General features: G+C 42.4%; 1 protein-coding gene across 1 annotated transcript in view; it reads right to left on the bottom strand.

Moving 5' to 3' along the window:
- The window catches only part of NPTN (neuroplastin), a 67,502-nt gene that overhangs the window by 8,587 nt on the left and 42,429 nt on the right, over positions 1-16,486 (bottom strand). Inside the window, exons 4-6 of the mRNA XM_090270036.1 lie at positions 14,991-15,085; positions 4,259-4,392; positions 520-793 (exon numbers count right to left, since the gene is read on the bottom strand). Of these exons, the coding sequence (XP_090126162.1) occupies positions 520-793; positions 4,259-4,392; positions 14,991-15,085 (503 nt within the window). The remainder of the gene's footprint in view (positions 1-519; positions 794-4,258; positions 4,393-14,990; positions 15,086-16,486) is intronic.

The following is a 16,486-nucleotide window of genomic DNA, read 5'->3' as shown; positions in this document are numbered from 1 at the left end:
TCAAAGGAACCAACCAAGGGAACCAAAGGCTGGCCTGTTCCCATAGCTTTTCCCGAGAACACTCTTGAGTAAACAGAGGCAGTGACTATAGGGGCTATACCAGGCAACCATGTGACAACCAAATAAGATACCTTAAATATGCCTGGAAATACAGGTGGCCTGAGATTTTGAGGTGGCTTCTAGGCTTGACTTGGATCCTCCTCAAGCTCAATCTGCCTGGTGATCTGTACTGAAGGAGGTCAGAACTGAACAAAAAAACTGACAGCGGCCCACTGCCCACATGGGCCAGAAGGGCAGACTGCACTGAGGTTTGGACAACACCCAAGTGGAAGGACAGAGCTAATAATTATAGCTTTAGGTGCCTAATCTCAGGGGTAGTGGGTGAGAAACCAGAATACAAATTTTCCTTGCCTCCTTTTGGGATTGAATGCCAACATCTTTAAACTCTTCTTTGGGTGCTGGGACACCACCCAACAAAACAACCCCAAGATTACAGCAATTTTGTAGAGATGCTCTTACCATCAGGAACTTCATCTGGCCTCTTCCTCTTCTCGTACACAACAATGATCACCACAAGAATGATTATTTCAGCCAGAATTCCCAAGAAAGGCCAGAGTGGGGCTAGGTGGCTCCGTACCCTGAGGATGGTGATGACAGAGGCAGTGCCAATGGCGTTGGTAGCATTACATTCATACTCGCCAGGGTCTTCTGTGATCTGGAGGTTCATGATGCTCAGCTCAGTGTAATTTTCTTTGTTGACGATGAAGAAACGGCCAGACATATTGGCAATGTCCTGCTCAGTGGCAGAAAAAGTGAGAATACACAAAGGTGAGAGTAAGCGACTTAGTGTATAAGAGTGATGGTCTCCATTCTTAGCATGACACTGGCTGGGATGAGGGAAGTGTTTCTGGTACCATTTTTGTCCAAGGGACTTTGTGCACTTCATTACTGACTTCAATACCAACAACAGGTCAACAAGTTTCTAACAGACTCAGAGTAAAAGCATCCCTGATGCTGGTCCTCTGGACTTCTCCAACTTTTTTGAGTGGTGGAGGTCCTCCCCTATAGACCTGGAAAAGATTGACTCAATATAGAAAATGCTGCTTCAAACACCAGGTAAGTAACTATAACAGGAAGAGGATGGAGAAAGAGGGGTGTGACCTCCACATTATAGTCACGTGTGGTAACCGTGGGCCTAACTGATGGCTTTTGAGTCAGCACATCTACTCCACCTTGGTGAAGTAAGGAAAGCCTCCAGAAACAATGTTCAGAACATGCTCCGAGTCAGAGTTTGGGAAACTCGTAATTTCCCTTTCCTTTCAGAATTACAGGGTTAAAGAAAAGTTTTTCTAGTCAATTAACAAGTATTTACTCATGTACTTCACATGTTTTATATCCTACTAAGGGGAAGGCAAGATAGAAAGGAAAAAATGACACAAAAATAAAGGAGGTTGGTTTCAAGAGGGAACCAGACCTCCAAAGGGATGGTTATAGGAATGGAGGCAAAAGCCCCAACAGAAGGTTATGTAGAATGTACTGTGGGCCAGGCTCAGAGTGAGTGGCCAGCCACTACCAGAAAGAGTCAGGGAAAGCTTCAGAGAAGAACTAACATTTGACCTAGATTGTGGGAGAGGAGAGTTGATCAGGTAGTACAGGAGAGCTCCAGGCACATGTGGGAAGGCCAAGGTGAGAGTGCATGACCAGGGGTCTGGGTGGAATGGGACAGGCTTGTAGCACTGATCTTATGGGAGCCTGGCAGGGAAAAAACTGGCTCATGTGTCAGTTGTTAACACAACTAAAGCATAATCAGAAAGGGGAAGATAATCCCCAGAATGATGTCTATCTAAAGCATACAATCACATCTTCATTTGAATCTTGGTATGGCAGAAATGGGAAACTCACAGACTTCAAAATAGTTATTCTGTGAAGTTTCAACTCTAGAACTTGGAAAGCTGCCAACTTTCTGTAACTCCTGCTCCACTTGCTGACTAGTTCCATGGTTTTCACTTATGACCAGAGGTAATTAGCGTCATTGTTGCTCCACATGCCTTCAATGGGTATTTTTTTAAAAATAACATCATACCCAAGAAACTTTCACCTTTTCAACCAATGCATTATAAGAGAGTGAGTGTGATTTATCCTACTGCCGCAGAATTGATGACTACAGAGAGAGGCATAAAAATAGAGTCAAACAAATAGTAGGGCAGAATGTCCTTCCAGGGCTTACTGAAAGGGAAATCTATCAGGTTATCTTATCCTCTGTCAACACCTAAACCACATTACCCCTTTCCAATCTCTACTAGAGAAGACAGGATTGAAGTGATAGGAGGAATTACATTTGGCATCATTTGGCCTTCCACCCTACAGCCAAGTGAACAGACATCAAGAAAGAAGCACTCAAAGACGGGGGGTTGGGTGGGAGGAGGGGGCAAGAGACCAAGAAAACCTCTTTTCTTCCAGTAGAGATACAAAGCCAGAGCAGCCTACACTCCCCCATATGAAGAGCCATGATGATCAACATTCTTCTACCTAAGGGGGTACCTTCCAGGTGAGCAGGCCCCAACTGTGAGAAGTTCAAGACTAGATCACCTGTGGCTGGCTGGAACTAAGGAAGAATCAGAGATGTTCACTCAGACTGCATTACTCATTACCTGACACTGGCCCCCTAAAGAACTCACACATCTGGATCAACAACCAAGTGCAGACTATAAGAAAAGTCAGATAAGTGATACTTGTCCTCACTCCCATCCTACACAGAAAAAGAACCCAGAAGACAAAGCCAGGACAATCCTGCACTCCCCTTGCAGGCCATGGGAGGGGGACGGGAGATAAAACTGGCATTTTGGAATGGACAAAACTCTTTAACAATAGAGATCCAAGAAAGCTATGAGATTTGTCTAGAAACAAGTTAAGAGAACTGATGAAATCGGTGTCTATAAAAAATTGAAAGCACTTTATCTCAGTACTCAGCAGAGTTTAGGCTGTTCAACAAAATGGTTTTCAAAAAGGCATCAACCTAAAAATAGCTTTCTTTTCCCTGTCCCTCCTTTGTTAGAAGTTTTCTGTCTCCCAAATTATATATAGCTTGAAAGCAAGAGGAAATAAGTTTTATTTTAAATGTTTTTCAAAATACAACAGATACTTAAAAGAGTTCGTGGTCATGAGGCCAGGAGATGAAATACCCACCGAGGACGCCCCAACCTGCTCTGACAAAAGCTCAAGGGTCCTCCCACCAGGGACCAATAAAGAGAAACGGGCATTTCCTTGCCTGCACTGCAAAATTCTGTATTGTTGCTCTTTCAGGATCTGCTCTGAAAAGACTCAATGTAGCGTCTTCACCTCTCCACTCCTCATTCCAAACCCCTTATTAAAGAGTTTCTGAAATCTAGCCATCATCACTCATATTTGAGTCCTTATCACCACCTGACATGTTATTATTGAGAGGTCACAGACTGAGAAAAAAATGGACTTAAATTTTGAAAAACTGGATTTGCTCCTTGGCTTTGTCACTAATTTACCTTGGTTAACACATAATCTTTTTGAAGAAGAGGGATTAAATGGTCTCCAGGTTCTTTTGATTCTGAAGAACGATAATTAACAGAGACACCTGAGTACAGTGCTGGGCATACAAGGCCCAGGGACAGGAAGATTGTGTATGAAACCCCTCTTATAGAAAAGGAGACTGACCAAACATCAGTGGATCAAAGAAAGTAAGAGTCTAAAGCTTTGACTTTGCCAGGACCATCAAGAATCACACCACAATTAGAAAAGATGTTTGTTTGTTTGACCTTTTTCTGGAACAGATACTGTCAGATTTCCAATGTCTCAGGCTGCCCTGGGCCCTCATCAGGCCTCAATTCCTAATACATACTTCCTGTGTTCCAGGAATATACTAATAATTTATCTCATTGCCTTGTCGTCCCTAAAAAACATTAAGCCTATTTCAAAACCAGTATTTTCTTTAGAATAAACAAACTAGAATAGTAGTAAAAGCTGAAGATTGGGGTTAGCCCTTTCAGTGTCCCATCTTCAAGGCAAGCAGTCTAATCCCTTACCAGAAAGACAGTTTTAAGTAAGTCATCTATAGGGATTCTATGCTGGACAGAAACTGCCAGATTCATGATGTAACAACAATTCACGACTCTAGAAAGGGTGCCTCAAGCCAAGCCAGTATGGCAGTTTTACCAACTGGCCAGGATGTCTGGACACTCCCAGGAGAAAACCCAGCACCCAGAGACCCGGGTTGCCTCCTCCTCACCGCGAGCAGACCATTCTCCTTCTTGCGCCAGACCCAATCTGGGTGGGGATAGCCAACTGACTTGCAGTACATCATGGCATCTTGCCCTTCGTTCTTGTTCTCACTCCGTTTATGGCCAGTGATGTCAGGGGCAGCTGTGAGAAAGAGTATTGAACAGTTATCATGGGGGACAACTCTGACTAGGATAAGAAGACCCTACCTAATGGCTCAGAGCTCTGCTTCTAATATAGTCAGTCTTTAGGTCCACTCTCAAATTCAGCTCTGATAACATACACTTCAGGTGAGAATGCAGCAATGTGACCAACCCCATCCCCTACCTCCCACCCATCAAAGCAGCCCAGGCAGATACTAGGAGGACCATATGTTAAGTAAACCTACTTAAAGAAGACACAGTCTTAGTTGCCCTAAATTATGCCACCCTTTAAAGAAAATGAAAACATAAGCTCTTATCATCTCCTCTACCGGTCATGGTTTTTCTTCAAATACCTTCACTAACAACAATTATGGTTTATGTCCAATGTCCTATGCTCTCTTTAAGAAAATGAGGAATCTCTGAGATCAAACACCTAAAATCAAGTCCTACTTAAAGGTATGTAAAAACAATGAATCCCTGGAGAAGTTATCTGATGAATATCAATGGCCAAGGCTCTCTCAGGAAGGAGGGAGTCCAGCAGACCAGTGTTCACAAGGGGAGAAAAGGAACAAACAGGAAATCCAACCAGTGTCCCAAGAGATTTTATCTGACTTACACACCTGATTTGTAGTATCCTCAAAGAACCCAATCTTGTGATTTCTAAACATGCTAGCGAGCGGCTGTTGTCATTTCTGCTTTTAGGGATCACTTAGGAAGAAAGAAATAGTACCTGTGATTTTTAAATTAGGTAAGTTTCAGGGACCCAAAAAGCCTGAGATAGAGGCTAATTCTTTGAATCTGGCCTTTGATCTTTATATTTTCCACCATACCTCATCAGTTACAGTAATCTGAAAACAATAAATTCAAAATAGGCAAGGCATCACTCTGTTGGCTAAGATGAGAAAGAGACTCACTCAACAGGCCTGGTCCAAACTCCAGTTTTGCTGGTCCTTTAATTATTCTGTGCTTCAGTTCTATACCCATTATGAAATGGAGATAATTCTACCCCCGCCTACATTCCACATCCTTGGATAAATAAGATGTCAAAACATTCATTTTGAGACTGTAAAAGCCTGTATTGCATTATATCATCGGCCAAACCCATATTCCTCCTGTGGCTTGGCTTTCTTGGCTTAAAAATAATGCAAAGTGCCCTGGCCAGGTGGCACAGTTGGTTGGAGCATTATCCCATATACAAAAAGGCTGCAGGTTCGATCCCCGGTGGCAGCATGTATGGAAGACAACCAGTTGGTGCTTCTCTTTTTCTCTCTCTTCCTCTTTCCTCTCCCCTCTCTCTACACTCAAAAAACATAACTTCAGGTGAGGATTTTAATAAATAAATAAAAAGAAAGAAAGGGGAGGGAGGGAGGAAGGAAGGAAGGTCGATCCTGCTACTCTCAGGTTGTGCTTCCCAGGACAGCTCCAGAAGCCCCTCAGCAGGAATGCGCTGAGCAAGACCCAGGCTGTCTGTACAACCACTGCTTGCCAAACAGGCCTGCTCAACACTAGTCAGTGTGAGGTGTTTTCTAAACAGGATGTTAAAAAGGAAATGTCGTTTTGTTTTTCCGGGCAAAATTACTCACTATGGAAGGGTATGGGTCAGGCTGGCTCAAATTTCTCTCACAGCTACTGAGCACTTCTCAGTGATCACCTTTCCTCAAATATTTCTTCAGTCAACAGTTATTAAAGACCATCTTAAGCACCCCAAGGAGTAGGCTCCATGGCCATACACAAACGAAGATACAATCATAGGAGGTTTGGGTGACACAACAAAAGCAGAAGAGCCACCACATTCTGCCTCTAGTTGTTTCATTCATCTGACAAGCATCTGCTGAGCACCCACTCACTATATGCCAGGTACGACAGAGAGTTGTACGGAAGAGCCTTTCTGATGAGGTAAATTTTAGCATAGGCATGAAGACAATGAGGGAGTAGGCCACTTATACCTGCAGGAAGAACGCTCCAAGTTGAGGGAAAGGCAAAAGCCTGGAGGCAGAGAAGTGCTTATTATGTACAAGGAGCAGCATGGGGACATTTTTTAAAACACAGTAAGCAAGGGGAAGATGGCAGGAGAGAAAATCAGAGAGAACGGAGCCAAGATCAGAGAGAACTCTGTGGGCCACTGAAATGACTGGCGTTTACTCTGAGTCAGCTGGGAAGCCACGATGAACAGTAAGTCAAGGTATAGAATGACCTGTACATTTTGACAGGCTGCCACTTGCTAGTCTGTTGATGGCAGTTGTAGAGAAACAGTAGGGGAAGTAAGACTAATTAGGCGCTATTACAGCAATCCAGGCAAGGGAGAGGGTGGTTTGGATGAAGGCAGGAGTAGAAAAAGGGAGAATTATTCTGGATATATTTTACACACTGAGTTAATATATTGTTAATAAACTGGAGATGGGATGTGAAAGCAAAAAAAAGCCAACAATGACCCAAGGATTCTAACCTGAGGCATTGCAAGAATGGAGCTGTCTGTCACTAAGCTGAGGAAGGCTGTACAAGAATCAGCCTGGGTGGGGCCCTGGCCAGGTGGCTCAGGTGGTTGGAACTCATCCCATGCACCAAAAGAGTACAGGTTTGATCCCCGGGCGGGGCATGCACAGAACGCAACCAATCGATGTTTCTCTCTCACATCAATGTATCCCCCTCCCTTCTTCTCTCGCTAAAATCAATTTTTTTAGAATCATATCTTTGGGTGAGGATTAAAAAAATAATCAGGGTGGGCTGTTCACTTGTTTTTATTTCATTTTGTTTTTGGGTGCAGTAAATGGTGGTAGTAAAAACCAGGAGTTCAAATTTTAGGGCATTTAAGTTTAAGATGCTTACTTAACCTCCAAGTGAGGCTGTCAAGTAGACAATTAAGTACCAAGTCTGGAGCTCAGGGTAGACACACAAATTTCAGAAATCAGCTTACATGTGATATATTTCCGTTTTCATTCTCCTATGCCCCACAGAGAATATCCAATCTGGCTGAGTTATCTAATTCCAAAAGTACAGTGAGTTCAGTATCATCAGCTTTTGCCATGGGGACTCATCTCCAAGATTACACATCGGAAGCACCTAAAAGGCTAAAGTTGAGTTGGTTTATGGCTCCACAGCCTCTAAAAAGTTGCTATTCTGAAAAGACACAAACTTGAAGGTGAAGATGTGGATAGAGGGGTGGAGATGGTCTTCATTGCTTCCTTGGTATTTAAGAGAAGACCACTAGGAACTTAGCTAACCCCCACCATACTTTGTAGGCAGTGTTTACACAGCATAAGTCTACAAGGGTTTTCAATGGTTAAATCTATTGCTGTTTTCTCCTAAATTTAGCAAATAATATTAAGTGAAACTTAGGAATATCCCCTCTACCTAAAAATATAATGCCCTCAATATTCACCCTTGAGATGGCAGAAACACCACTAGTGTACTTGGCAGAGAAAATTAATCCAACCCATGTTAGTCTATCCTTACAGGGAGTGATAACAACAACTATTATTTTAGCCTTTGAGTCAATGAAGTTTTTTTCACCTCTCCCTATCCTTTTCGGTAGCTGCTCAATCAGAAAGCCTGTTCCTGCTCCACCAGCTAAGCCAGACAATAGTCCACAGAGCAAGAAAAAATCGGGCTCTCAGCACATGTCAGCAGTGGTCTGAGAAGGGACCACTTAGGACTCAAAGAGGTATCTACCTATGGTGGTTTTTAAATAGTCCACAAATTCACCAATATTCTTCCCTTCAAGAGGTAGAGCCTAATTTATCTCCCTTGGAATGTGGGCTGGACTTAAGTGACTTGATTCTAATGAATAAAACCAGAGGTAAAGGTGTGCACAACTTTAGGGTGTGTGGGATCACACTCGCTCAGGAAGTTTAGCTGCCATGCTAGGACAAACAATGCTCCAACAACTTATGAGGAGGCCCAATGTAGTGAGAAACTAACGCCTTCTGTTAATAGCCACACGAGGCAGCCACCTAAGAATCAGATCCTCCAGCCCCAGTCAAGTTTTCAGATGACTGCAGCCTCAGCCAACAGCTTAACAGAGCCTGAGCCAGAGCCACCCCACGGACTTGTTCCCTAATTTCTGACTTACAGAAACCATGAGGTGACAATTGTTTGCTGTTTTAAGCCACTATTACGCAGCAATAGATAACAAATATAGCCACCCGATAAAGCAGACATTACCCCATTTGGACTCTATGGAGACTCTATTACTCACCAACTGAGCATCCTAAGGCAGGTCATTTAAAACCCTTTGAATTTTGCCCTGGCTGGTGTGGCTCAGTTGGTTGGAGCATCGTCCCATAACCAAAAGGTTGCAGGTTCCATTTCCAGTCAGGGCACATACCCAGGTTGTGGGTTCAATATCTGGTCCAGGCATGTAAAATCCCCAGTCCAGGCATGTGTGGGAGGCAACCAATTGATGCTTCTCTCTCACATCAACGTTTCTCTCTCTCCCTTCCTCTCTGTCTAAAAGCAATGAAAAAATGTCCTCGAGTGAGGATTTAAAAAAAAGTTATATCTTTTGAGTTTCAGTATTCACACACTTCACAGAGGTCTTGTTAGGATGAAATTACATCTCTACAGCAATCTAGCACATGATTGAAGTCCAGGTTCAAAAATAAACATTTAAATTGAGCTATTAATTGTAGCAAGGAAAGGCTAGGTCTAGATTCAGGCATTCTGAGCTCTAAGAAATCAAAGATATGTTCTCTCCCTGTTTGCTGATATAAACAGGACTTCTGTTTGTGACTCTAATAAGGTTTAATCAGATCAGACACTGACAAAGTATATTAATAATGGCCTATTGATATTAAGGTGTTAAGGTGCCTCACCTCATAAGGGCTTGCCATTTAATACGGAACAGCTTAATCAACAGCCTGTTGGTCTAAAGGTAGGCCTGAGGAGTCTGACAGAGCAGATACTCTATTTCCCTGTATCTTCTCAGGGAGGCACAGATTAATGGCAGGAATGAGGGTAGAAATGGTAAGAAGGTAATGAAGAGACTCTTAAAAGAGATCACAGTGCCCTGGCCAGTATGGCTCAGTTAGTTGGAGCATTGTCCTGTAATCAAAAGGTTGAAGGTTCAGTTCCCAGTTGGGCGCATGTAGTCAAGGCACGTACAAGAGACAACCAATCGATGTTTCCCTCTTTCTCTTTGCCTCCCTCAAAAAAAAAAAAAAAAAATCAATAAACATATCCTCAGGTAAGGATTAAAAAAAAAAAATTCACAGAGCCACCAGGAGTAAACTTGATCTCTGATCCTATTAGCCACATATTATAATCTCATTAGTTAATGGATATCCTTCCAGTATCTAACAAATGGCAATGCATGGATTCCAAAAGACTCTTGGTTACCCAACAATACCTGATCCAATTTTATGGCCTGGGCCTTTGGCTGAGGACAAAGGCTCATTCTTGAGTTCCCTCTGCTGCCTGACCTGCCTGCACTTTAGCAAAGCATCCAGCTTCTCTGCCAGGCTGGTAACTGTAGCATGAGTCAACTTATACAATGGAGACATTTTCAGCTGAGGCTGACAAAGTTAAACATAATAAAGCTGAGAAAGGTAGGGGGCCTCTTACAAGGACTGCTTATTTGGTGTTCACTTTTCAAAGTAAATTCTCAACTTCAGAATTGATTTTCAAAGAAGCTCTATTCTTATAGGTGTTTTCAATAAGTGGGTTATGTCTAAGTAAACTTAATATTACACAATCTCCTTGCTTCCTTTATGCAAAATATCAAATCCCAGAGACATCTCATTTTTGCTATAGGCAAGTTAAGAGGCTTGGTTGAAGGTGGATGGGGAGTTAATAAGATTTACTGCCAGCTAAAGGCTAAGCCCAACCAGCAATATGAGATTGGTCAGGATGGAAGCAAGAAGAATGTCGGCTTTTGGCTCAATAAGGCTTCTCTATAGAGTAAGTTGTGAAGACAAGAGCAGTCTGGGACTTGTGCTACCTCCTACAGATGAGACTTTTCCCTTTCCTGCAAGTGAAACGCTAAGTAGGAGGAACTGAAGTCTCCTTCAAGACAGTGATTCTAACCTTGGATATACACTATAACCACCTGGAGTGCTTTTAATAAGCCTAATGTCCAGGCCATAGTTCATACATATCAAATCAAGTTTGAGAACCATGGCTCTCTCACTGTTCCTGGCACTACAAGGAGGGAGTGTCCCACAGGACAGGGAGATGAGTAAGGAGAGGCATGGGGGGGGGGGGGCGGCACTAAGGTAACACTTTCAAAGTTGAGAAGCTAAAAGTCACAACCACTAGGAAAAGAAGCTTAGAAATCATTTCCTTCAATAACCCAACCTCTCGTCAGTGTGCACAGAAGGAAACCACAGACCATTAAGAGTCTTACAGAACCTTAATCACCTCCTCTCTCACCCTATTTCATCATACACTGGGCAGCTGAGGCCCAAGGAAGGTAAATGACTGACCGGTCAGGGTCACAGTGAGTTTAATGGCAGAGCCAGGACTGGAGCCCGTTTTATTCTCTCAGTCCGAGGACTTCTGATTGTTACGTGCTAAACACAGCAGCATGGCGTAATGTTTAGGGGTAAAGGCTCTGGAACTAAAGCACCTGCATGAGGACCCTGGCTCCACTGCTTAACTCTGTCACTGTACAAGTCATTTAATTCCCTTTGGCTTCTATTTTCTCACCTGGAAAGTGGCAATAATAATGGCATTTACCTCGAGAGTTGTGAAGATTAAAGGAGAGGAAAGAAACCGGTACTGCACCTACATAGTACCTGGCACACAGCAAGTGCGCAATAATGTCAGCCATTCGCAGCCTTATTAAGGAAGATCAGGGTAGCACCCTGATGAGAGGAAAAGAAAGAATAGGTGGGGTTATTTGAACTAAGGTTGATGTTCAAAATGTTCTAGCAGCTTCAAGATGTTGTTATGCTTTCAAAGACTTTTCAGAACCGGTTTCAACATCAGCTCTGACCTAAAGGATGTCACAATCTCTAAGCGTCCTCACCTGTCAAACTAACCACCTATCAGACAAATAAATGACTAAGAAAACACTCTGCATGCTGAAAGTACTGTACAAATGTGAGATGTATATTATTACTCTCAATAATGATATTTAGCATCATCACCATACAGTCCATCTTGGACAGTTTAAACTTAAGACATATTACTTATAAGGTCATGTGACAGAGGAGGAAACAGGAATGCAGGGCAAGGTCACTCTTAGGAAGCCTAACATTCAACTCTAACATTCACATAGAAAAAAAGCCGAGAAATAGGGAAGAGAAAAACAAGTTCAATCTTAGCTGCCATAGCCACCAAAAGGCTAAACCTCATTAGACATGCCCACTAAACAGGCAGAGATGATATGTGTACCTAATAAGATGGGAGATCCAAACTTTCCTGGGGCTGGATATACTTTTTTATAAGAAACACCTGCATGGGTGTTGCAAAGGATTTGATGACCAAAATCCTTTTCTAAAAATAGCAATACAACTCATACTCCTTGTTTCTTGGATTAGTTAAAATGGTTGAGGAATGAGAACAGGGTTTGGGAGTTGTGATAGGGATTTTCTCTTTTTATCTCTGTAAATTACTAGAAAATTTTTATTTGTTCTTTTATGAGCATTTTTTTTTAAAGGGGGAGGAGAGGGAGGGAGTAGATTTGAAAGGTTAAAGAATTACAGGGATTAAAAATCTCACACCTATTCTTTCACAAATGCTCTAGGATAAAATATAGAGCCTCTGGAAGACATGATCTCTAAAGTCAAAAAAACTGGAGTAAGCAATGCCTCCTCAGAGTATTCTAAGCAGATCCCCAAAGAGCCAAGGCCCAGGGGCAGAGGGCCCACTAAGGTGTAGTCACTGCTGTTCTTCTCCCCTGGCCAACTCTACTACATCTTCTACCTCCATCATCTGCACAGGTCACCTGCTAAATAGCTAAGAAATGTCAACCTAATCAGGAACAATATAACTCCTGTTTATATGGTGCCTCAGCCTTGTCCTTTAAAAAAAGAGAAAGAATAAAACCTACTTTAGATGCAAGGTATTCCTCCCTACATGCAGATACCACCATGCTGAAAATTCCTGTCTTGACAGGGATCTACAGGGTAGGGTGTAAAAGCACTGCCATCTCATGTCTCTTTCCAGACGTGCATCCCCCGCCCCGACTCCTTCAGCCTTCTTTTCTTTTGAACATCACAAGTAACTCAAGATTTGTTAATGTGACATACAATGCCCAATCCCTGGCTAGTGTAAGTCCTTCACTCTCCACAGTGCTAAAACCCAAACAAGACACCAGGGGAGTTCTGAACTGCAGGAAAAGCCAGATGGGGGAAAAGGGAGCTGCGTGTAGAACAGGTGCTAAAGAAACATATATATGGACTGAATTATAAATGAAGATTATTAGAACTCATCTTAGCAGAGATCACTTATGTTCCCTTACTCTGTTCTTGAGTACAAGCACCTCTTACCTCTATTACTCAGCAGATTTTTCAAATCATTATAGTTATAAAAAGATAGAACTGTCTCTTACCCTACCCTGTAGGCACTCAGGAAATAGGAGTTTGGGAAGAATACCACCACCACCAGCCCTCCAGCTGCAAGGCAGTTTTCTCCCCATGGAAATCAAGAGCTAGCCTAGAATATGACCCTGGACCTGAGGCAAACCTTTTAAAACTTACACAGAAAAAGCCCAATGTTCAGTCTTTACCAGACTAAACTATCCACAACCTGAAAGACATTAAGTGTTCAGCTGTTTTCTGTCCAGGTATTCAAGGAGAGAGGGGAAAAAGACTAGAATTCTTTATAAATTTTCTTGAGAGACTAACATATCTGTTCAACCTAATCATAAAATTTGTTTTAGGATTATATAAGAAAGAATTCTTTTAAGGTCTTCTTCTTTAAAATCAGATTATCACCACTGGACCAATCTTCCTCACAGAGCTATTGTAAAAATGCAACAGTACACAGTCCCCACCTTCACTAAGTAAGATACCATCTAAGTTGTAACTTCCTCTGGAAACACTCTTGCCTGCAGCCTCCTCCTCTCTGCCCCTCCAGACTAGCACTTCATATCTTCCTCAACAGAATGTGAGGAAAAGTGCCTCTGGGACCATTGAACCCCACCTTCTTGAGCAGCCAAACCAATGGAAAAACAACCTCTTTTTCTTCCACTTCTAAAAGTGCTGCTTAGAAATCATTAACGCCAAATCAATAGGACTGCAGTTAGTCAGGACCTGCAATTTTGGCTTAGAGAGGACTCTTAACTAGACACACCACTTTCCTTCTCTCGCCCACCCTGTTCCTTCTGCACTTGGACTGCGTGCGGAAGGCTCAGCTTCGAATGTTGCAGGTCCTCAGGTCTGACACAGAGTGTCTCCCCATAAAGCTCAGCTCACCCAGGCAGGGAAAAGCTCTTGGCTGGCTGAGAAAAGGATTTCTCATACTTTCATCCTCGTGTTGAACAAATGTGGCACTCTTTAAAAACAGACCTCTCCAAGAAAAGCCACTAAATTAATCAAATCCCAGGTTCTCTGAAACCATGCAACTGTGACTCAACCCCTTCAGGCATTCAGAATCCAACGTGGCTGCCTGAGAAGAACCGGCCTCCCATGCACCGACTCATGAGTCAGGGCTGTGTGACCGAGACCCTGCTTTCACTTAACACCACACAACAGAAACTCCAAGCGTGCCTAAGCCTTTCTTGAATCTAAATTGTTAGTCTTCCAAATATTTTTTAAAATACTGGCTACATAGTTTCTTCCTATTTCTTTAATGTATCCCTACAGCTTCTAGAGACCACCTATGGATTTAAAGAACAGAATTTATCTTACAAATAAAATTTTTTCTTAAATGGGGGGGGGGGAGGAAGAGACCCTCACCTCTTTGATCTGACTTCCAACAGTAGCCCCGCCTCCCACGGTCATTTTATAAAATGGAAAAACATAGGATGGGCAGTCAAGACCTGAGGTTCTATGCTAGCTCTGCCACCAACTTACCGCATGGCACAGAGCAATGGTTTCACTTTTTTGGGTCTCAGTTGCTACTTTGAAATAACACAGGAAAGCTGAAATTAATGATGTACTTAAGCAGCTCCAACTCTCAAAATTCTATTGGCCTTTATTGGAACTTTCAATTGCAGCTTCATTTTTAAGGTGCTGTGAACTCAAAGTTTCTATGAAAATTCTAAAACGAGTTAGCCATAAATAGTTTATGTTTACCCTGCACACTGCAACAAATTTTGCTGCACCACTGGAGAGACCTATGTAATAATGCTCAGAAGGGACTGTTTCAAGAGCTTTACATGAACTACTTGCAGTTGCCAACATTCAAGCATTTTTAATATAGAAAAACAACTTCATAAGGTTCAATCTACTATATAAGCCTCCTAACAAATCCATGAAGCAGGCTTTACAAATGAGGCAACTAAAACATAGATTAATAATTCACCACAGTCCCACAGCTAGATGACAAGGTGTGGATTTAAAACCGGGCAGCTGAGCTCCAGAGCCTGGGTTCTAATCATAATGTTATACTGCCTCCCATAATGAAAACAAGAGCTTGAAGTCTGGGAGTCCAGAGCAAGGTAGTATCTTGGAAGAAGAGTGAGAGGCTCACAGCACAGCCTCTGTTGGGTTGTACCTTTCACTTCAATGGTGGCATTTGCTTTAGGAGCACTGTGAAAGTGAAACACACAGTGGTATTCGCCTGATTCCTCAGCTCTCGGCTTATTGATCCTGCAGAGATGAGAAGAAAAATCAAGTGAGGAAGCTGGGAACAGTCAAGATATACCAAAGGAGGATCCAGGGGACAACCAGGAACCCTGTTCTTCAAATTGTGACCCTGAATGCAACTCACCTCCTCCTAACCAATAGGAAAAACCTCCCTCTGGGTATCCAGGTATGTAAAAATGGAATGATGCACGTTTCCTAACCTTAAGTGAGGAAGCTGGGAACAGTCAAGATATACCAAAGGAGGATCCAGGGGACAACCAGGAACCCTGTTCTTCAAATTGTGACCCTGAATGCAACTCACCTCCTCCTAACCAATAGGAAAAACCTCCCTCTGGGTATCCAGGTATGTAAAAATGGAATGATGCACGTTTCCTAACCTTAAGGTGCTCCATCTATTGGGGGAAATGAACCACAAAATAAGCAATCAAAATAGATGGCTGCATTCAGAGATAGAGGATGGAGCCATCACAAAAACTTCTTGCTCACCTGATAGTTCGTCAAATAAAATAAAAGCCGCAAAAAAGCAAACCTGTTCCTATACTTCCCTAAAGACCTTGTTTTCATAGTCCTGTTCTTCTATCCTGTATTTTAGCAGCATGCCTTTCAATAAGTCTACTCACTAACAGGACCCAGGAATAGTTTTTTTTAAAAATGCCATCAGAGTACCAACCTGTGATATAGCTAAACTTTTTAAGGATTTTAGTTGTAGCCAAAACTACAGGGCCCCACATCATCTGGCACCTAGCCTCATCTCAGCCACTTCCCAGCCCTGCTGGTCTCTTTCAGTTTTTTAATGTGCTGAGCTTGTTCCTACCTCAAAAACTTGACATTCTTTATACAGAACACTCTTTCCATCATTCTTAGCCACCTAAGTTCCTTTTCCATTGACCTTGGCTTACATGGCACTTTCCTCCCTCCTCAGTCTAAATGATATCCCCCTCCCTGACATTCTCTCTCATACTACACTGTAATTCCTCACAGAACTTATCGCAACATGTCATTATACAGGGTGGAGAAAAAGTAGGTTTACAGTTGTTCATATAAAAAATAATACAAGAATTAATAAATAATAAAACAAGAATGAACTTTTGCATATTCACAACTCTAAATCTACTTTTGTCCCACCCTGTATATTTATGTGATTGCTTGATCATTGTCCATTTTCCCAAAAGACCAAGTTCTATGTGGATAGACACTGTTTATTTGGTGCATATACTCAGCGTATTACCTGGTACCTGGAATACAGTAAAGGAATGAATGAACGAATAAACACAAACTCAAATGAACACAAATGAGTGAACAGCTGTGCACATATCCAAACCAAGTTAAGCAGAGTGACCAAAAAGACTGTAAGAAGTGTGTACAATGGCCAGAACTGCACCTCCTTTGAATCCCACAGGGTAA

This window comes from Furipterus horrens, unplaced genomic scaffold (assembly GCF_987537825.1).
Source record: "Furipterus horrens unplaced genomic scaffold, mFurHor1.1.pri manual_scaffold_3, whole genome shotgun sequence".
Lineage (NCBI taxonomy): Eukaryota > Metazoa > Chordata > Mammalia > Chiroptera > Furipteridae > Furipterus > Furipterus horrens.
Note: the sequence above shows the minus strand (reverse complement) of the source record. Positions and strands in the feature narration are given on the sequence as shown.